This window comes from Phyllostomus hastatus, unplaced genomic scaffold (genome assembly GCF_019186645.2).
Source record: "Phyllostomus hastatus isolate PE091 unplaced genomic scaffold, TTU_PhHast_1.1 phas_contig_210, whole genome shotgun sequence".
Classification (NCBI taxonomy): domain Eukaryota; kingdom Metazoa; phylum Chordata; class Mammalia; order Chiroptera; family Phyllostomidae; genus Phyllostomus; species Phyllostomus hastatus.
In genome coordinates this window covers 33538234-33558927 of record NW_025333737.1, presented here as the reverse complement: position 1 = coordinate 33558927, position 20694 = coordinate 33538234, and the positions used below count along the sequence as shown (strand labels likewise).

The 20694-nt window shown below is 57.4% G+C and overlaps 2 protein-coding genes and 1 non-coding gene across 4 annotated transcripts; 1 reads left to right on the top strand and 2 right to left on the bottom strand.

The window, feature by feature from the left end:
- The first annotated feature begins 1218 nt into the window (after window positions 1-1218).
- Window positions 1219-7043, top strand: FNDC8 (fibronectin type III domain containing 8). The gene is made up of 4 exons (XM_045835705.1): window positions 1219-1418; window positions 4111-4477; window positions 6087-6317; window positions 6891-7043. Exons 1-4 carry the CDS (start codon window positions 1219-1221, stop codon window positions 7041-7043), a joined length of 951 nt encoding a protein of 316 aa, XP_045691661.1.
- Window positions 7044-8651: 1608 nt separating this feature from the next.
- NLE1 (notchless homolog 1) lies at window positions 8652-17734 on the bottom strand. Of its 2 annotated transcripts, none has more exons than XM_045836844.1 (13): window positions 17697-17734; window positions 17416-17559; window positions 16265-16482; window positions 15452-15531; window positions 14382-14458; window positions 14141-14238; window positions 13620-13812; window positions 13024-13159; window positions 12806-12852; window positions 11308-11510; window positions 9817-9976; window positions 9636-9706; window positions 8652-9006 (listed from the first exon to the last, which is right to left on the bottom strand). In XM_045836844.1, exons 1-13 carry the CDS (start codon window positions 17712-17714, stop codon window positions 8994-8996), a joined length of 1458 nt encoding a protein of 485 aa, XP_045692800.1. In that variant the 5' UTR covers window positions 17715-17734; the 3' UTR covers window positions 8652-8993. The 2 variants fall into 2 exon arrangements, with proteins under 2 accessions (XP_045692800.1, XP_045692799.1); XM_045836843.1 differs by having other exon boundaries at window positions 17691-17719.
- On the bottom strand, window positions 12072-12208 carry LOC123817788. The gene has a single exon (XR_006785502.1). It is a non-coding gene; the product is annotated as a small nucleolar RNA SNORA42/SNORA80 family (small nucleolar RNA).
- Window positions 17735-20694: the final 2960 nt, after the last annotated feature.

Sequence of the window (20694 nt, the reverse complement as noted above, 5' to 3'; positions counted from 1 at the left end):
TGGGTGCCGAGAGCACACAGAGGGCACCTGCTTCTCTGATGTGTCCGTTTTTAATAAATAACATTTTTTATTGATTGATTTCAGAGAGAGAGAGAGAGGAACGGGGGAGGCAGAGATTGATTTTTGTTGTTCCACTCATTTGTGCATTCACTGGTTGATTCTTACACGTGCCCTGAGCCGGAATCTCACCTGCAACCCTGGGGCGTAGGGAGAACAGCCGGCTGAGCTATGGGATCGGGGCCAATAACATTAAAACAAACAAACAAACAAACAAACAAACAAACATGCTGAGTATATAGGACACAAAGTATAAGATTTGGTGTTTTTAACCGTCCTTTCCTTTGCCTCATCCTCTGGAAGAAACATAAGAACCTTACAGGGGCGTCTCCTCATAATCCAGTGAGGTGGGTGCTGTCTGTATGTCTGTTTCACAGACGGGGAAGCTGGGGCCCCAGGAGGTCACCGTGTCACAGAGGGCAGGGCCCGTGAGGGCGGAGCTGGGCTTAAATCAGACAAATGCCCGTCTAAGGGCAAAGCCGGCACAGCTTTAACAGCCTCTCTTCCCACCCCGGAGGTTGTGCGTGTGTTTTTCTACAGTGGACTGGTTTCCTTGAGAATAGAAATAATGTCTGGTCCCTCTCCACCCCTTTGCAGTGCCCTCCTTTGTCACTCAACACACGGGGACACGTGGGGTCAGAGGGTGGCACGTTTAGAATTCTACAGTGAAACCTGGGTACATGTGCGCCCCAAACCCCGTGTACCAGCCATGCTCTCGCTGTGCCCCCGCAGACCGGACATAGTGGGGGCTTGCTGCACGCAGTTTCTGGACAAGGCGCCTCAGCCCCCCACTGTCTCCCACCCCCAGAGACCCATGCCCAGGCGCCTTTGCCCCACCTTCCTTCCCCTCCCTCCCTCCTGGGCGGCGCCCAAGGGTTCCGCAGGTGGTCAGCATTTTGATCTTCAGAGAAGGGCCGAGCTGTGCTGCCTGTCCCACGGCAGAGCATTAGAGTGGGAAGGGCGACAGGATCTGCTTCTTGGCTCCGCCCCACCCCGCACCCCCTGGCCCTGGCCCTGGGCAGCAGCAGCCCCTAATTGTTACACTCCGCGACGACGATTGTGAAGTCAGCTCAGTGCACCCACATCCCAGCTGAACTCAGGGCGGGCCTGCCGCCTCCAGTTTCTCTCTGCTTCCTGTCTGCTTGGTTGCCCAGCGGGGTGATGGCGTCCGAGGTGTTCTGGAAAGTGGGGGATGGGGAGGAGGCCATGATGAAAAAGGAAACCTTCAACGTGTCGAACCCAATGTCGGAGCCCTTTCCGAACCCCAAGTCTATGAACAGGACGGTGGCCACCAAAGGATTCCCACTTTCCTCAAGGGGCAGTTTGTTTAACTTCACGGAGGAAGACATCAGCAATCTACCGTAAGTTTGGTCCTCTCCTCCTTTCTAAGCCCGGACCTGGCGGGGGCGGGGGGGGCGGGGGGGCGAGGGGGACTTGACCAAGAGGTGCTTCCTGGACCTGGCACAACCTGGGCCTTGGACGTCCTGGGGAGGGCCTGTAGGCTGGTCGCGTCATAGTTTCCTGACGTCGAATCAGTTCCTGGAGGCATGTAGGCCTCCCACTGCAGGAAGCCTTCCAGGATTAGTCAGAGATTTGTTGTTGTGTTGTTGTTGTTTACTTTTTATTGTTCAAGGACAGTTTTCTGCCCTTTCCCCTCACCTTTACCCCCACCCCAGCCATCTCCCCCCTCCCCTGATTCCACACCCCCCCACTTGGTTTTGTCCATGTGTCCTTTATAGTTGTTTGGAGATCTGTTGACTGTCCATCCCTGGTGTAGTTAGGGTCCTCACCCACTCCCCCAGACACCCCTGCCCCCTTTCTCTGCCCCATGGCTCCTCTCGCAGTCCTCCTTTTAATGCTGTCCCCTTCCTGGGTCCCCCCAGTAGCCTGTCTGTGTGCAGGCTGAGGCCTTCCGCTCCTCTTCAGAGATTCTGGGTCCCCTTTACTTCATTCCACAAAACTCTTGGAGCTCGCGCAAGGTGTCTGGCCCAGGGTTAAGTTCTGGAATGCACAGCTGAAAAGCACGGTGACACAGCTCCCCGTCTGGTGCGTGTGTGTCAAGAATCAAGAATAATACAGCATGGTCTGTGCTACAATAGGACACCTGGAGAAAATGGAAGAGGCTTAGTATATATAGCCTGGGAGAGGGTGCAGTCACGGGAGGCTTCTTGGAGGAGGTGACATGTGAGCTGAATGTCCTAGGAGTGGAAGGAGTGAGCCAGTGAAGGGGGGTGGTTGATGTAGGCTGAAGGAATGATCTGTGAGGCACCTTCATGGTGAGTGACCTTTACCGTCAGAAGGGCCCTGTACTTACTTTCATGCTCACTGTCACTCTCTCGAAATTCTCAATAACTTTTGAAGGGGACTCACAAACTGCCTTATTTTGCCATGTATAATGTGCCCCCACATTTTTGGCCCAAACTTTCAGGGGGAAAAATCTTTCATTTTAATTTTTAATTCAACTATTTATTTATATACTTGGGGTTTTTTTGTATTATAAAGGAATTTTTGAATTTGTTTTTGAACATATGGATATTATTATTGCTTTCTAGAGTTACACTTTAAAAAATTTTTTTAAAGATTTTATATATTTCTTTTTAGAGAGGGGGGAGGGAGGGAGAAAGAGAAGAGAGAAACATCAATGTGTGGTTGCCTCTCACGTGTCCCAACTGGGGACCTGGCCTGCAACCCAGGCATGTGTCCTGACTGGGAATTGAACCAGAGACACTTTGGTTTGCAGGCCCGTGCTCGATCCACTGAGCCACACCAGCCAGGGCAAAATTCTAAATAATTTTTGAAGGGGACCCACAAACTACATTGCTTGTCCTAATTACATGAAAGGGATATAGTACCCATTTGCTAAGGGACCTGCAAGTGGCAGGTGTGGCAGAAGTGATAAATGCTTCCAGGCAACTTCATGCTATACTGGGGAAGTCTAGGATTATGAGTCCAACTTCTACCCCTTACTGTACGGCTGTAGAGGAGTTAATTAAGGTCAGGGACTCCTCAGTCCCGCGTGTGGAAACTCGGGCTAACGCCCATCCAGCCGGATGGCTGTAAACCTCATAAGGGAGTGTGTCCAGCACACAGCTGGTGCCTGGCTGCCCTCCGCACCCACTGCAGCCCTGGCGTTTTGAAGAAGTAAATCTGAAACAGAGATTCGTGAGGACAGCTTGAAGTACAAATGGCATCAACACTCAGACTCTTCAGCCCACGAGTGACCTTGGTGGGGGGGTCATCTCTTCTAAACCCCCACCAGCGGCTGGCGTTGGAGGCGTGGGCTGGTCAGGGTTTCTCAAAGGTGTTTGAGCATTCACCCCAACATATGTACGTTCATCCGTTAATTTTACATGCTATGTATATTAATACTGTTCAGTGTTATAAGTTGTAAGTAAATAAATTACTAATCACATTAAATATTAAATAGTGAAGCCCTGGCTGGTGTGGCTCAGTGGACTGAGAGCACCAGCCTGAGAACCAAAGGGTCGCTGGTTCGATTCCCAGTCAGGGCTTGTGCCTGGGTTGTGGGCCAGGTCCCCAGTAGGGGGCGCATGTGAGAGGCAACCACATGATGTTTCTCTCCTCCCCACCTCTCGCTCTTTTCCCTTCTCTAAAAACAAATAGAATCTTTAAACATAGATATTAAATAGTGCATACATATTAGTAAAGCTTATTTTTCCTTTAAACATGTTTCCACCCTGCAAGTACGTCATTGGGGTCATTCCCCGGGGCCTTTGCACCCCACTTTAGAGGGAGGACTTAGTTTTAGCAGCGTTTCTCAAATTGCGGTTCTCAGAATCAGCTGCATCAGAATCGCCTGAGGATCCTAGGAACTGTAGCAGCTTCCCCAGTCCCACCCCAGCTGGGGACCAGGTACCAGGAATCTGCATTTTCCACGAGTATGTGCCCTGGGGGGTGAGTGCGCTGCTGCCCAGCAGTGAGGATTTTCAGAAGCAGCTGGGGACCCACGTTGAGTCCCAGAGCTTCCGGCTACTCGGGCTGGCTGGCGTGGCCCCTCCCCCGTGGGGTCACGGGTCCCCCCTCGCACTCCAGGAGGCCGATGCCGGAGGAGGAGTCCGAGTGCAGCTCCGACGACAGCAGCACCTCCCCCGTCTCGTCCCCCCTGCTGAACCCCGTCAAACTGGCCGTGACCCAGCCCAACAGCAGCTTCTTTGCGGGGCTGCTGGAGGGCGAGCTGAACAAGCTCAGCCCCTCCCCAGCGGCCGATGCAGACAAGGAGGACCTGGCCCTCTGCCTCCACCAGCCGAAGTCCCAAACAGCCCCCGGGGGCCTGCTGGACCTCGACAACCCCGAGGTGGACATGGACACCACCTCCACGTCCTCGAAGTCCTCCGTGGTCACGGACGTGCCCGAGGCGCCCTTCATCTGCGAACACACAGTCAGCGACTACACGGCTGTGGTGCGTGTCCTGTCCCCCTCGTGCGTCTGCCACAGGCAGAGCGGCCACCCCCCGTGTGCCAGGCGCTGAGCTGAGCTCTGTGGGGCCTGGGAAGGTGCCCCCCACCTACATCCCAACCTCAAGTTCATGGGTTAGGAAAGAGGGCATGTGCGTAAGAAACTCCCGTGCAAGCTAGGAAGGGCTCCTTGCTGTAGGGAGAGTTCGGACCAAGTGCCACCAGGACACCAGAGGGGAGGAAATATTACTTCCGGGTGCAGGGATCAGCGTGGTGGCTCTTGGTGACGTTTGAGCTGGGGCACAGAGGTAGGATTTAAGTATCGGGAGCTGGGTTGTGGGGGAGGTATCCCGGGGAGGGGCTGACACTAGCAAAGGAGGTGGGGCCGTGGGGGAGGGAACACCCAGGCCCCAGCCCGGGGCTTTTCACACGTTCCTGTCTCTGCAGATCTGATCATCTCGTTAAAAAAAAAAAAAAAGAGTCCCGGCCCCATCTCTAGAGGGTCTGATTCAGTTGGTCTGGGGGTGAGGCCTGAGAATTTGTACCGCTAGCAAATGCCCAGGTGGTGCTGTTGCCCCCCCCCCCACCACGTGCTGAGCAGCCCCAACCCGAAGTGATGTTGGGGGGGCACGGGGGGGGGGGAGTTCGTCCGGGGTCATTTTCCGGAAGCCCTCCCATGTTAGGCTCCTTGATAGATTTTCCTGTAAGCAGTAGGGAACTGCTCTTTGCAGAGCTTTTTATCTGGTGATGGACGCAATCCAAGCTGAGCTTCTGGAAGATGAATCTGGAAGCCCGATTGCTGGAGGGCCTGGGGCCCTGTGTCTTCCCAGTCAGTCCACCAGCACTGGCAGCATCCTACGGCGACCTGGGGGAAATTTAAGTTTTTTTTCCCCCTCTCACTGCATCCCCGACTTAGGCCTCTGGCATCAGGCCAGCAGCCTGTGTTTTAACGAGTCCCCCGGGGTGTTCCGATGCATGCCCATCTGAGAGCTTCTGGCCTGGGGAGAGGAGTCGGCCGTCCAGGAATCTGCAGCGTTATTAAAACCCCCTCGGATCTGTAGTCAGGGTCACTTGGCGACCCCTGTTGTGGCGCACGGGCTCTGGGGCTGTCGGTTTGATCCCCGACTGTCACTTGATTGCTGTGTGACCGAGGGCCAGCCACTTACCCTCTCTGAACCGTTAACCCCACTGGCAATGAAAGAGGCGGACAAGATAACCTCCCAGGTCCCTCTCAGCGGACGTAGTCTGGAACGGCACTTTTCCACTGGTGTGCTGCAAGAACTTTTAGGACACGCAAGTGCTGTGGCGCAACCGGTTGGCTAGTTACTGTCAAGTATTGCATGTTTTAAAAACTCACAAGATACACCGGTTGAAAATCGCCGGTTCTGGAAGAAACGGAACGAAGGCGCCCTGCTCGGTGGGTGGGGCTGTGCAGGAAGACAGTGCAGGCAGCAGGCACTGGGGTGGCAGTGGGGGTGGGTGGGGGACGAGGAGCAGGGGGCAGGGGGAGGAAGTGGGCATTCCCACCCGTGTGGGGTGGTGCCGGGGGCCCGGGCGAGGGGAGGACAGGCCGGGCCGGGTCTGAGGAAGCCTCCGGGGGCTGTCTCCTCCCAGATTTCCTGGACCTACGCCCTGAGCAAGCAGCCGGTCAGTTTCTACCAGGTCCTGCTGCAGGAGGTCGTCAAGAACGACAGCAACCTGAAGACAAAGAGCCGCCCGTGGATCTTCCACAAGATCCTGGGCACCACCGTCAAGCTGATGGAGCTGAAGCCGAACACCACCTACTGCCTCATCGTCCGGGCGGCCAACACGGCCGGGGTGGGGAGGTGGTGCGAGCCCTACAAGGTGAGCCCTGGGGGCGGGGCGCCCAGGGGTGGGGAGAGAAGTCTGCCCTGGGGGCTTTGAGGGTTGGGCCCCCTCCACCCCCACAGCTTGTCTCCCTGCTTGCTTGCTTTCCACCCACGCAAATACACATCAGTTTCAGGCTGCTGTCTCCTGGGAGGTTTATGAACTAAGCCACTCTGGCGCCCACTGGGAATGCAAAGTAATGTGCTGGTCAGCATCACTGTAATGGTTGCCTTCCTTCCCACTCGGTGTCAGTGATTGTGAATGGCTCCGGAAGTGCAGGGCACTGACGGAAACAGGGAAGAGGCTGGGGGGGGGTGGGCAACAAAGAAGGGAGCGGCCTGGGGGTAGGGAGGGGCACGGGGTAGGGGAGAGGCCTGCATACACAGCTCCCTGGTTGGAAACATCACAGACTTGAATCGTACCTCTTCGTACCTGCTTCTTCTGGTGTTGCCAGGCAGGCTGGCCAGGCCACGCCGCTAAGATCCCATTTAGCGAACAAACCAGGGCTGGCAGCGACAGAGAGGCCAGGCCCGGGAAGGAAGTCCCAGGGGTTTTCTCGTGTGATTCCAGTTTGCAACCGTCGCCAATGACCTCAGCAGCTTCCCCGAGAACAACCCCATCCAGGTCACGGTGCGGCGCAGGGAGCCCCAGCGCAAGACGGTGGCCATCAGGCCGGAGGAGATGCGGAGGCTGGAAGATCTGGAAAACCTGCTTCCTTACTGAGCGGGGGGGGCGGGCCAGCACCCTGCAGGCCAGGTCAGCCACGCACGGCCCACAGCTGCTGGGCGCCCCCTCCCCAGATCTGGGCTAGGTCCAAGTCCCTCATTAAAGAACTGCAAGCTGCTCAGCACCCCTACATTCCGCTTCACACTGTGTGTGCACAGCCTCAGCTGGGCTGCTGGCGCCCACCTTCCTGGCTTCTGCCAGGACCGAGAGTACAGGTGGGCAGGGAGGACAGAAGGGCAATGCCACGCGCGGCCACCTACTGCCCGGCTCTGCTGCACCGCCCTCTGTCTTCCCTCGGGGAGGAAGAGACTGGCACTCGGCCGGAACGCACACCCCCAGGAGAACCAGCAACGTGGGACACAGGTGGTCTCCCCCACACCTGCTCAGCTGCAGACTTGAGCTCTGGCGGGATATGGTGCCAATTACGCAAGCTTTGGGGCATCTGTTTCATTTTGGCTCTTCTTGGATGTGAGGGCACAAACCACTTAAGCTTTCTGGGCTGTTTCGTCATCAAAAATATGGGGGCGTGAGACCATTCCAGGCATGGCTGCTGGGTCACCGTGAGGGTCATGTGAGAGCACACTCAGAAAGTGCCTGCAGACGGGGGCTCAGCAACTGCCATCTCCCTTTGCCCCCCTGCCCAGCATCACTGGCAGAGACGTGCAAGGTGGAAGCTGAGAGCCGCAGCCAGGGACGTGCAAAATTGTAAAAGCACAAGTGGGGGTGGGGGAGGGTGCCCCACGAGATTGGACATGCTGTGGCCCTGAGCAGTCTGTACTAGTGAGGTTTAGAAGTTCAACCTGGCCCTGGCCGGCTAGCTGAGCAGAGTTGGTTAGAGCATCATCCCGATACACCAAGGTTCTGGGTTCGATCCCGGGTCAGGGGGCACACAAGCAACCAATGAGTGCATAAGTAAGTGAAACTACAAATCTGTGCCTCCTCTTTCCTTTCCTCTAAATTCAATTAAAAAAAAAACAAAAACAAAAACCATCCGACCTCAGCCATCCACCTTAGCACTGGAAGAGGAGAAAGTGAGGGCAGGATGCATGGAGGGCTAGATCTTGGTGGGGAGTCTCTTCAGGACACACAGTCCTGGGGGAGGGGGGGACAGAGAACCACCCTCTGGTGTCATACCACACCCCATTCTGCTGGAGCTCTCGTCACCGCGTGCCCCATCAGCGGTCCAGGGCAGCCACTGCCTTCCTGAGTCCCGAGCACCTGGCGCTGAGCTGGGGCACACGGCATGGCCTCGAGAAGTGTGTTGGGTGGGGGCGGAGGGAGGCGCCCAGCAGCACTCCCTGTGCCCATGACCGTGTTGTCGGCGGTGCCCTCCGATACCACGAGTAGCCTGGAGCCAGTGTGACCGAGGACGGCACTTGGAAATGCACGGAGCGCTCGTTCACGCAAACAGCCCCATCAGACAGCACGGCCTCCGCCCGGGCCTCAGCCGGCCTCCCCCTCGCGGGCACAGGGCAGAGGGAGGCCAGGCGACTCCCGGGCCCGTGTGGTTTGGGGGTAGCCCAGTGCAAAGGGGGCTCAACACAGGACTTGGCACAGACCTTGGTTGAGCCCGGATTCTAGACAAGGGATTATCACCCAGACACACAAAATATAACTTATTTATTTGGTCACAGAATCTGGGGTCTGCCCCTACATGGGGCTGACATCAGGGAAAGGAGGCAGAGGCAGCGGCAGGGGCCTAGTCACCGCCTGGCCTCCCGCCGACCCTGGTGGCACCAGGAAGGCCCAGGGGGACAGCCGAGGGCTGAGCTCCGCGGTAGCCTCCTGTGACCTGCGAACTCCGGCGCTGGGGAGGAGCCCCGCTGGTGTCCGAGCACGGCCAGCAGGCCACCCCTGTTCTCCGGGTCACCACCTGGCCACTGGGCTGCCAGGCAGGCAGCTGCCACAGGCCGGGTCCAGCTGGGGGTCAGAGCGCTGTGGGGCATCTCATCTCCTCCATCTGTGCAGAAGGGGAGGGGACGGGATGGGGGTCCTCCGTGGGAAAGGGAGGCTGCCATGTGATCCCAGGGGACCCCTACGGGCCTGTGGTTTCCCTCAGCCAACCAGGGCCTGGCTACTGCCTCACCACAGCCTCAGACCGGGGCCTGGCCCCCTGGGGAGCCTGCCAAGGCTGTCCTGTGACAGTCCTGTACAAGTACACAGTGCCTCAGGTCCCAAGGTGCGTCACCTCCTAGCTTTGAGCTTCCTGTCTACCGAAGTGTGACGACTCCAGAGACAGGTTAACCTGGCTGTCCCAGATGGCACAGTGAAGGCAGAACCCGGATCTGTATCGGGTCTTGGGACCTCTGGGTGCAGCGCTAACAACGAACTCCCGCCTGGCTCAGCAGCAACCCTGGGCCCGCCCTCGGGAGAGGGCCCTCAGCACTGGTGGGGGCTGCCACCGCGCCTGCCATTGCCACAGACCTCCCATAGCCCACTGAGAACCTGGCTCCACCCGCACACCCTCCTGGGGCAGTCTGGGGCCCTGGCGAGCCCCCCCGAATTCTACACCACAGGGCAAGTCACCAGGAGCAGCCCCCGCCAGGGCGGCAGAGCTGAGCCCACCAACCGCCACTTCCCCCAACTCACATCCGGAGGCACTTGTCCTTCCCCCCGCTTGCCACGCGCTGGCCATCTGGGCTCCAGTCGACAGCGTACACCTGAACCGAGGCGGAGGGGGAAGAGGGGAGGCGGGGCCACGAGGAGGGTGAGGCAGAAGGGCCCGGCTTCGGCCCCATGCCCACCCCGGGCCCACGGGCGGCGGCCATACCTCATCCGCGTGGCCGGGCAAGTCGGCGGCCAGCTTCTGGGCCTTCACGTCCCACACCTTCAGGGTGCTGTCGCTGCTGCCGCTGACCAGCAGCCGGCTGTCGGCCGACCACGCGATCTGGTACACGGCAGCCACGTGGCCGCGCAGGGAAGCCAGGTACCTGGGCCGAGGGGAGGAGGTGACGATGAAGATCCTCCAACACATCCGAAGGGTCCCTCCGCGCCCACGGCAGCCGTCTCCGACCCTGGCTGCGGGTCAGAATCACCTAGGAACTCGTGCAAAATGCCCCCGCCTGGCCCCCCCACCCCCCCAGGACAGCGGAATCATCAGTGCCCGGTATGAGTCTGCAAAACTTCTCTGAGTTGTTTCTAAGGTGCCTCTTGCCAGGACTCCACGCCGACTCTGCTTTGCACGCCCTAGAATCCCGCCTGCTCAGTAGCCCATCTGCCCGACATCCCCCCGATATGAAGTCGCTTGCCGACAGGTGGCACGGACCAGCACGTGGCCAGACCACCTGATCCGTGCGGACTGGCTGTGGCTACTGGGACAAGTCATTGGGCATCTCTGATACGCAGCCACCGGACCTTAAAAAGAAACTGAATGGACACATGGTGCCAGGGCTTCCCTTGCTCCTCCGTGCCTCTGCCTCCCCTCCAACCTGACGCCCGCCGAGGGCGCTGGGCCTCAGCACACCAGAGCTTCTCGGACTGAGAGACAAGCAGAATCACCTGGCAACCTTATTAAACTGCAGATTCTGTGGTTACCATCCATAAATCGACAAACAAGTGTCAGTGAGGACGTGGAGAAAGAGGAACCCTCGTGCACTGTCGGTGGGAATGTGAATTGGTGTAGACACTGTGGAAAACAGTATGGGCGTTCCTCCAAAAAACTAAAAAATAAAACTACCAGATGACCCAGCATTTCCACTTCTGGGTATTTATCCCAAGAGATCCAAAACACTAATTCGAAAAGATAATAGGCATCTCTGTGTTCACTGCAGCGTTAGTTACAACAGCCAAACTATGGAAGTGACCCAAGTGTCCGCCGACAGGTGAACGGGTAAAGCACATGCGGCACATGTGCACAACTTGCACGCTGAGTGCTGGCCTGTGAACCAAAGGGTTGCCGGTTCGATTCCCAGTCAGGTCACGTGCCTGGGTTGCAGGCCAGGTCCTCAGTAGGGGGCACGCAAGAGGCAACCACACATCGATGTTTCTTTCCCTCCCTTTCTTCTTCTTTTCCCCTCTGTCTAAAAATACAATAAATAAAATCTTTAAAATAAATAAAAAAGCTCGTTCACAGCGAGCTTTTTGTCAGTGTCAAACTGACAAAACTTTAAACCACCTCATTCAAGGTTTCTTATTGCTGAGGAGGAAACAGAGGCTCAGGAAATCCAACACTCGCCAAGGCCACACAGCTAATACGTGGCGGAGCCACGCTCCTTCCAGAGCGACAGTGGCCTCTTCTCCCCCCCTCCACACGCCCACTCACTTGCCCGTCCGGCCATCCCACAGCTTGATGGACTTGTCAAAGGAGGCGCTGGCAACCACGCGCGAGTCCGGGGAGAAGAGCACCTGGTTGATGAGGGCCTGGTGTCCTGTCATCCGAGCGAGGGGCTTCTTGTCCTCTGCTGGGGACCACAGGAATAAGGTGAAGTCGTCCGAGCCAGACACCAGCCTCTCTGGGCCCTGGCCCTGGGGGAGGCAGAGAGCACACGGCGTTGGGTTTGGTCTCGGGCGGGCAAGTCCGGCCTCAGCTGCCAACTCCAGCGACGAGGCCGGGCCAGCCGCTCACGCACACGAGTTACTCCCCCCGAAAAGGAACCGTGTGAGCACAGGACAACTTCTAAGACGAGTGAATTATATGGAACAGCAGGGGCCGGGTTGGTGCGCCACAAAGGGGAAGGGCTTCTCAGCCCAGGGTCTGGGCTATTCGGTGACGGGGCGCGTTCTGAGAAACGCGGCATTTGGCGACGGTGTCGCTGTGTGCACGTCAGTCCCAGAGGGCACCCACAGGACCTGGGGGGGCACAGCCTCCCACACGGCGAGGTTGGGTGGCACAGCCCAAGGCTCCGAGGCGAGAAGCCTGCACAGCGTGTCACCGCACAAAACCACCCGAGAGTGAATCAAGCACGCGAGAAAACGGTGCAGAGACACGCGACGCACGCGAGGCCGAGGCCGAGGCCACGGCCATGGCCACCGCACAGGGCACACCATTCACAGTGAGCTTTTTTTTTCTTTTTCTTTTTTTCCTCACACTGTACAACCCCCTTCAGTGCTCACAGCCCACGGATAAGGAGGCTGGGCAATGGTTCGAGGTTGCGATTTACTCTGGCATGGGCACACTATGAGAGGCCCACGGGGGAGGGCCCGCCATAAATCCACCACCATGCTCCGCAGCGAGCTTTCTGTCAGTGTCAGGAGTGCCCTCTGAGAACAATGACGCATCGCGACGGGGCGTCAGACCGGCTACATGCCTGGTCGACGGGAATTTTCCATTATTCCTAGGGGGCCACTGCTGCGTGTGTGGCCCACCGCTGACCGAAACGTCACCATGTAGCACAGTGTGTACACACACACACACACGCACGCACGCGCACATACATACGAGGTCTCTGAAAGGAGAGACAAGACACTCGTGGCACCAGATGCCTCCAGAGGGAACAATCGGACATGTGATGGAGGTGAGAGGTCATCCACTATCCACCCTTTTGTGTTCTCTGAACCTCAGATCACACGAATGTGCTACTTAAACAAAATTAAAGAGAGGTACCTTGGGAACGAGATACAGAGAAGCAACAAAACAAAATGAAATACAGCGACCCCCGGCCCGTTAGGATCTCAGGAGTATAAACCAGGGTTTGCAAGAACAACTGTCCAGAAAAGGCACTTTCTGAGGCGGGGCTGAAAGCAGAGGGGGCTGAGCTTCCGCAGGGCTGGGGGACCGGGGGAGGGAGAGCGCATGGCAGCAGGAGCCGGCGCGTACTCACCCGCACCAGGTTGTACCGGTTCAAGGCCCTCTCCTTCAACTCCTGCACTGTGGCCGTGCACCGAAGGGGGAGAGAAGGAGACGAGGGACAAGGCTGGTCAGAACATCCGACACGAATAGCAGACAGACACCCCGGCCCAGGTCCGACTCTCACGCATTAAGCTAGAGAACCGGCTCTTTGCCAAGCAGCCCCCTCCCCTCCTCCTCCCGCTCACTCACAGGACCCCTGGACGTCCTGGGGGTTCACCGAGGCCTCGGCTGGCTCAAAGGCCCCCGTGCGCAGGGCGTAGTCCGTGCTGAGGGCCATGGTGTTCACCCAGTGGCCGTGTCCCTGCAGCGTCCGGCACAGCACACCCTAGGGCAGAAGGAGACAGGTCAGACGCACACACACCACTCTCCACGCTGGGGAACCTGCGCCCTGAGATCAGTCCCAAGAGACTCAGGACCAGGACCCTCATTCAGTGTGATCTTCATCTCACCACCCTTGTGGCCTCGAGTCTCCCTTCGTTTGTAAAAAGAGGGCACGCGCTCAGAGCAATGTTTCCAAAGATCAATTTCCCGGAAGGAAGTACATCCAAATACCAAGGCTGCAGGCAGGTGAGTATGGGGTGTGGCAGGCTCAGCAAAGGGAGCTAAAGAGGTTGCTGCAGCAGGAACTTCCAGAACCCGCCAACGCTAACGGACAGCGGAGCCTCCCCATAGTGCAGCACCCCTGTGCCCCACGTGCCTCCCCGACCACGCCCCGGAAACGCCGGTCAACGCGCCCTCTAGCGCCGGCCTCCCCAGACCCGCCTCCTGACGCCCCCAGCGCTTACGTCGCGAGCCCTCCAGACTTTGAGGGTGCGGTCCTGCGAGGCGGAGTAGAGCAGCCCGTCTCCTCCCCACCGGAGACAGGTGACCGACTGGGTGTGCCCCGTGAGGATGCGCTCACAGCGGCCCAAGGTCGTGTCCCAGACCCGCACGCTGCCGTCCTTGGAGCTGCTGGCCACGTAGCGGCACTCGGGGTTCCTGGGGTGGGGGTGGGGGAGGTGACCTCACTTCCGGCCCGGCAATGCCTGTCTTCCCACGGCACCTCCCCATCGCCACTTTAGGAGTCAGGGACGATGTCTAGGTAGCTTCCTGACCTCAAGATGCAGCTGCACCTCCAGGCGGCTCTAGGGCCCTGTGATGAACAGCGGCCCCACCCCCAGCAGTGACGCAGGTGCAGGAGACCATCCCCGCTTCCTGTCTCACAGTCACTGTCATACCACCCACCGTGTCCCCGCGGCATTAGGTGGAGTGGGGGACAGCTCCGAACCCCTTGTTCCTCATCTCCCCAGCTGTTAGTGTCTCTTACGTGTGGAGCGGCTCCCAGCTCAGGCCCGTGACCCACTTGCTGTGGCCTGTGAGGGTCCTGCCCACCTGCTTCCCTGTGCTCGGGTCCCACAGGAGAATCTGAAAGATGGATGCTCATAGAGTAACCCTCCCCAACCTTCCCCTGCCCCGCCCACCCTCCCCGAAGACCCAGACCCTGGCTCTGACCTGGCTCCACAAAGGCAACCCCGGAGTCCCTGTCCATCACCTGGCCCGCCACCTACCTGGCCGTTCTTGCAGCCCGAAGCCAGCTTCTTGCCGTCTGGGGACCAGGCTATGCTGAGGACCCAGTGTCTGTGTCCTGGGAAGGAAGGGGAGGGAGAGAGGAGGAACGTCTGTTTGTTTTGTTTGTTTAAAATTTATTTATTTTTAGAGAGGGAAGGGAAGGAGAAAGAGAGAAACATCACTGTGTGGTTGCTGGGGGCCATGACCTGCAACCCAGGCATGTGCCCTGACTGGGAATCGAACCTGTGATACTTTGGTTCGCAGCCCGCGCTCAATCCACTGAGCTACGCCAGGCAGGGGTGGAACGTCTGTTTTTATCCGATTCCTAGCTGTGCCTGGCTCACAGAGAGCAGCCCTAAACCAGCTGCTGAGCAAACGAACAATCAAACAAAAGGAGAGATGAGGCTTCTGAGGCAGAGGGAGCATACGGCCCACGTGCCAAAGCCACGCATCTTGCTGCGCCGCTAACACCGCCTCTTTCTAATAATCCCTCACGTGGCAGATGGCACAGAGTGTTTTCTGTCACCCCTTGAAATCTCACAGCAGCTCTAAGGTAAGAAGCTGAGCAAGAATTATTGCCTCCAATTTCCAGAAGAGAAAGCAGAAGCTTGGAAAGGGAGTAGGCACCCTTCACACAAGGTCCCTGCCCAGCGAGTGCGTGGTCCCCAGTCCAGGCACCGCCTACAAACCCCAAAAGCAAGTCCTCGAGCCACACCCCAGACCAAGAGACAGGACCCAGCAGTCTGGGCAGTTTAACAAGCCCCCCCAGGTGATTCTGATGCACGTGTAAATGTGAGAGCCACTATGGCAGAGGCTGGATTTAAGCCAGGCTCTCCTTGCTACTAGCCAGTCGGTCCCTTCCCACAACCCCACGCTCCCGCTTGGGTCTGGTCTGCTTGTTCACAAGTGGCTGGCCAGGCTCACAAGGACAGTCTCCGCCTAGGGACAGGCAGTGAGTACACAGGTGGGAAGGAGTCGGAACCTGCTCTGGGTCTCCCCACACATTAAAGCACCGAGTGAACCCCCTGCCCACCATTAAGACTCCCTAACTGGCTAATTGCACACTGACCCTGGCACGTGAAATGCGGCGTCTCCGTGCTGAGGTCCCAGAAGCGCACGGTGGTGTCTCCAGAGCCACTGGCCAGGTACCTGTGGAGGAAGAGACGCTGCCTGACCTCTGCAGTGGGGACACGGGGTGGGACTCACCCCGAAACACTGCCTGTGTCTGCTGTCTTTCAACTGTCTTCTGAGAACAGAATCTGGGACTGGACTATTCTCTCTCCCCTAAAAAGGAGAAGTGTAACACGGGTGTGATCTGGGAGAACACCCAGGAGGCCATGTCTCTTTTCTTCCCTCCTAAAAGGAGTGGCCACACCTGTAACCAGAGGTAAAGCTTCTCATCATCCCCAGAGGGCTGTGAAAAGCAAAGGAACCCCGTTTCTGCCCTGACTGGTGTGGCTCGCTGGTTTGGGCAGCATCCCACAAACCGAAAGGTTGCTGGCTTGATTCCTGACCAGGGCACACGCTTGGGTTGAGGGCCAGGTCCCCTGTTTGAGGGCGTGAGAGAGGCAGCCAATCAATGCTTCTCTCCCTCCCTTCCCCTTTCTCTAAAAATAAATAAATAAAATCTAAAAACAACAAAACAAGACAACCACCCAGTTGAGTGGCTTGTCCAGGACACACGGCTGGAAGGGGCAGAGCTGAACTTGCAGCTCAGATCTCCTGAGATCAAGTGCAGGAAGGACTCTTGCATGTCTTGCAAGGACTCTCGTCCTCTTCACTGGGGAAGTCCCTTACTTGCAACCTGAGCCAAGAGCCTGGGTCCCACGGATCATAATTTGGACCCCCACACTCCCCTCCACGATCCCGCAGCTCTTCTTACTTTCCCGTGGGGCTGAAGGCCACAGAAATGACCGCCTCGCTGTGACCCTCCAAGGAGCTGGTGCAGCGGGTCACCGCACGGACCTTGAAGATAGCCTGTGGCTGGTAAATGATGTCGAGAACCTTCTCTGTCTCCACCGCCTGCGACTCCAGCGTCCTCCCCAACGAGGAGACAATCTCAGCATCGTGGACGTAGAAAGCCAGTGGCAGGGGATCCTCCTGGAGGGCAACAGCAAAGGGCAACTCCCCCATCAAAGTCTGAGCAGGGGCCACCCCCACCAGGGAGGCCCCGCCCACTGAGCTGTGGGGAGGTCAAGCTTCCCTCTTTTCAGCCACACTGCTTGAGTTACAGGGGCTCCCCATCACTCCCCATGGAGGCAGACCTTTTTAATCCTTGAAGAGCAGCTGTAAGATGCTTACACAGAGCTTTAAAATCCTTTATCTGCAGCCTACCACAGCCCTGGGAGGCGGTCATTCATATTCCCACTTGATAGAGGAAAAAAACCCTGAGGCTCTGAGCAACTAAGTAATTAGCTCAACACCCTACCCTAACGACTAGTTCAGATTCTTTGGTGTTCTTTAAAAAGAGCAGAGTCCAGGACTAGTATAGACCATCAGGCAGTGTTTTCCAACCCCCACACCATGCTGTATAGCGTGTTAAAAAGCATCCAAAAAACTGTTTGGAAACGCAGACTCCCCGGTTCACCCCAGGGTCTGGTGTCTCAGTCTGGGGTGGAGTCCAAGTACAGCATTTTTAAGCACCTCCCACCCCTACTGAGGGCAACACTTTGAAACCATTGGCTTGGAAGTTAAAAGAGCAGGGCTTTGAGTTTGACACTTCTGGGTTCCGATTCCCAATCCAACATGGACTGCGTAGCACCGTGCGAATAACTTCATGCCGCCGGGCACGCTGTAACACGGGGATAATTAATCAGGGGCTGTGGCGAGGCGTCATTTGACAACGCTTGTGGACCGTGACGGTCCGCGTGTAAAGCGCTCTCACATCGATGCATCATTCTGGCCCTCCCCCGGGGAAGTGGCACCCCAGGGACTCGCCCCGGGTGTAATGCCGGCTGCCGGCGAGTGGTGGGGGACCCTCCGGTCTCCTGATCCCCTGTGGGCCCGACCAGGGCGGCACCGGCCACCACTCACCTGGGCCAGCAGCGCGTTGCATATGAGCTGCAGCTTGTCCGGGGTGATGTCCACCGGCACGTCGAACGGGGATCCCAGCAGCTGCCCGCCCTCATCCTGGAACTGCACCAGCAGCCGCTGCACGTCGCGCGCCGCCGCCTCGTCCTGCGCCAACAAGCGCAGCAGGCGTCAGCCACTCGGCTGGGACGGACGGGTCCCCGCTCCCGCCTCCCTCCCGCATCCCGGACCCAGGGCCCCACAGCCCGGCCGCCACGGCCCCGCCCGCACTCACGCACACCCACCGCCACCGCCGCCGCCATCCCGCGTCCCCACGTGGAGGAGAAAGACTCTGGGAGACAGAGCGCCGCCCCCGTGGTCGGGTGGTGCCCCAGCCGGCGACATCGCCCTCTGCTGTTGCGGAGGGAAAGTGTCGCGCCGCGCCAGGCCTCCGGCCTGGGGAACCGACTCACCTAGTACCCACCTCCCGTGGGACAGGTCGCTGCCGCCACGGGCGCTCTCTCCCAGAGCCTTGCGAGATGCAAACAGCCTTTTGTCTCTTCAGCGCGGAGATGCTCGCCCCACTTTACAGATGGGGAAATCGAGGTTTTGAGCGGTTGATTTCCGCGGAGATCACAGAAACGGCGGAAGACTGAACAGGCTCCAGGCAGCAGCGCTCTGTGGGGGATGACTTACAGAGACGAGCGCTATTGGGCGGAAGGCAGAAATGATTATTCTTTTTTATTTGAAAAAGTGACTTTTATTGTATTTGTATTACACGTTTATTTAGAAACATTAGAATACATGAATAAAAAACCCCTGTAACTTTACCCGCCTGGAAATAAGTCACTGTTTAAAAAAAAAATAAATTTATTGGGGTGACATTGGTTACTAAGATGATGTAAGTTTCTAGTGTCCGGTATGATCATGCAGCGTCTGTATGTTGCACTGTGCGCCCAGAGTTCAGTCTCCTTCCGTCACTGTATAGTTGACCTCCTGCACCCTCTTCAGCCTCCCCCACCCTTTTCCCCTTATCTGCCTTTTTAAAATGGAGTAAATCGATTAAAAATATCGGATGACTACAAAAGCAAAAAATGCCTACGGTTCTCAACACGGTAAAGCAATAGCAATAGTGACAATGACGGCGACGCGTCGAGCATGGTTCTCGGTGCTTTACACACGCCCCCTACTGCTCGCAGCAGTCCCCGCCCCTAGCGTCACCGAGGGGGCGCCCGAAGCCGAGAGCGGAGAACAGGAGCGCTGTCCCCAGAAACCTGGGTGTTCCCTGTCCGCCCTCCTCGTCCCTGCGCCTCAGCCCCTCAGCCCCTCAGCCCCTCAGTCCAGGGCAGCCACAGGCTCTGTTCTCTCCACCGCCACGGCCGTACTCGGCCCCGTGTCCCCGTGGTTTCCCATGCCCCCTCTTCACTTGCCTCCCTGTTTTTATTTTCACCTCCTCCCGTGCGTTTTTCCGCACTGCAACCAGGGTGTTGATTTCAAACCCAAAATCCGGTGTGTTTCTCTCCCCGCTAAACCCCTGCAGTGGCTCCCATGAAATCCAGGGGAAAAATTCAAACCCCTTATGAGGGTCCATTCAGCCTTAATTATGACCCCTTCGGCCATTCCTCTCTCTTTTTAAGATAAAATCTTCTGGCTTTCTCTTAGTTCTTCCAAGGCATGCATGGCCCTTCCTGCCTCAGTGCTCCCGCGCATGCGGTTTTCTCTGTCTGGAGATGTTCTGTTCTGAACTGCGTCCCCCCAAACTCCCAATGCATATGCGGAAGCCCTGCCCTCCAGTGCGACTGTGTTTGGAGACAGGGCCCCGTAAGGAAGTCCTGAAGGTTAAGGGAGGTCATAAGGATGGGGCCCTGATCCCGTAGGGCTGGTGTCCCTTCGGGAAGAGGAAGAGACACCAGAGCGCACGCTCTCTGTACTCGCGCGGAGAAGCGGCCAGGTCAACGCACGGACAGAAGCCGGCTGTCTGCAAGCCAGGAAGAGGAGTCTCACCAGAAACCAACCCCGATGGCACCTTGGTCTTACACTTTTAGCTCCCAGAGCTGTGAGAAAGTAATTTCCTGATGTATAAGCCACCCAGTCTGGTGTTGTGTTATGGCAGCTCTAGCAAACTGATACAAGTTTCTCACTCTGCAGGCCGCTCCTTAAATAGTCATTCATCTATCCATTCATTCAGCAAGTGCACTGAGCCTCACTGTCCAGCGGGCATCGTCCTAGGAGCCCCACGTCTATTAACTCCTTTAATCACTCAGGGAAACCTCCTCGAAAACGGTGTCGTGTCCCCTTACATGTCTTCAAAACATCCAGTTTTCCTCATATTTAAAGTGGCAGATTTATGGCATTATTTTACTTGTTTATTCAACAAATAGTGTTGATTGCCTACTACAGACCACACACTATTAGAGGAACTCCCTTGGGGTGTGTGAGCGAACGGAATAGACACAGGTCCTTGTCCTCACGGAGTGGTCTCCGTTTTTGTGACCGTTCACAGTTCCTGGCCTGCAGCAGATGCCTCAGAAATGCTTGTGGAATGAATGACGGAGTCAGGCTTTGTATCTGGGACTCACTGGACCTAAAGCCACAGGAGTGACAGAATCCTTTGTCATAACCACCTCTTTGCTACAGAGAACTGGTCCCCACAAAGGGGCCCAGGATTGGGGACAAGGTGAGCTAAGGGAACGCATGCATCTATCCATCCTTTCTTTTACAACTGACACTGGACACACACGCATCAGGGATGGGCCTTTTGTCCAGCAGGGCAGCAGAACTCGTCCAAAGTCATAGCTGGGTGTTCAAGGTCACGGAGCCAGGAGCAGGACCTACTGCGGATAACCCTCCATTGCCTTTTCTTCAGCGTCCTTCTCAGCCCGGGTTGGCTAAGTGCACAGGCAGGGGGCGCAATGGTGGTAAGTGAACCAAAGCCTCCGCATGCGGACACCAGTCATTCCTCTGTGTGTCCAGTCAGGAAGCCCGCACTGGGCACTGACCTCACCAGGCTCTGCCCAGGGAAAGTCCAACGGCGTGAGATGCTACCCTCACCCGCGCAGAGGAGACTCAGAGTCCAGGCTTGGAGGCGCTGACGTTCGAGAGAGTTCTGAGTCCAGCTGGGGACAACCCCACACAAGGAGCAACAAGTCCTGCCCCACCCGGGGGGGTCCTCCCTAGTGGTGGGCACACAGTTCTTCTCCCAGGAAGACCCCTTTCTGATGTGGGAGGCTCAGCTCGTCCCAGGAGAGTTCCCGGTCGGATAGGGGGTGCGGGCCTTGGTCCCCGGGGATTGCCAGGCTGACC

Bases quoted from the DNA above. Each gene is read 5' to 3' on its own strand.
- NLE1 (XM_045836843.1), bottom strand. From the start codon at position 17,714: ATGGCGGCGGCGGTGGCGGTGGGT. The intron at 14,459-15,451 runs GTCAGTGTGCAA...CTTCCTTCCCAG, and splicing joins GCCGCATTTCACGTGCCAGG to GACACAGACACTGGGTCCTC. The intron at 12,853-13,023 runs GTGAGTGAGCGG...GCACGGCCACAG, and splicing joins CCAGGACGTCCAGGGGTCCT to TGCAGGAGTTGAAGGAGAGG.
- FNDC8 (XM_045835705.1), top strand. From the start codon at position 1,219: ATGGCGTCCGAGGTGTTCTGGAAAGTGGGGGATGGGGAGGAGGCCATG. The intron at 1,419-4,110 runs GTAAGTTTGGTC...CTCGCACTCCAG, and splicing joins GAAGACATCAGCAATCTACC to GAGGCCGATGCCGGAGGAGG. The intron at 4,478-6,086 runs GTGCGTGTCCTG...GTCTCCTCCCAG, and splicing joins TCAGCGACTACACGGCTGTG to ATTTCCTGGACCTACGCCCT.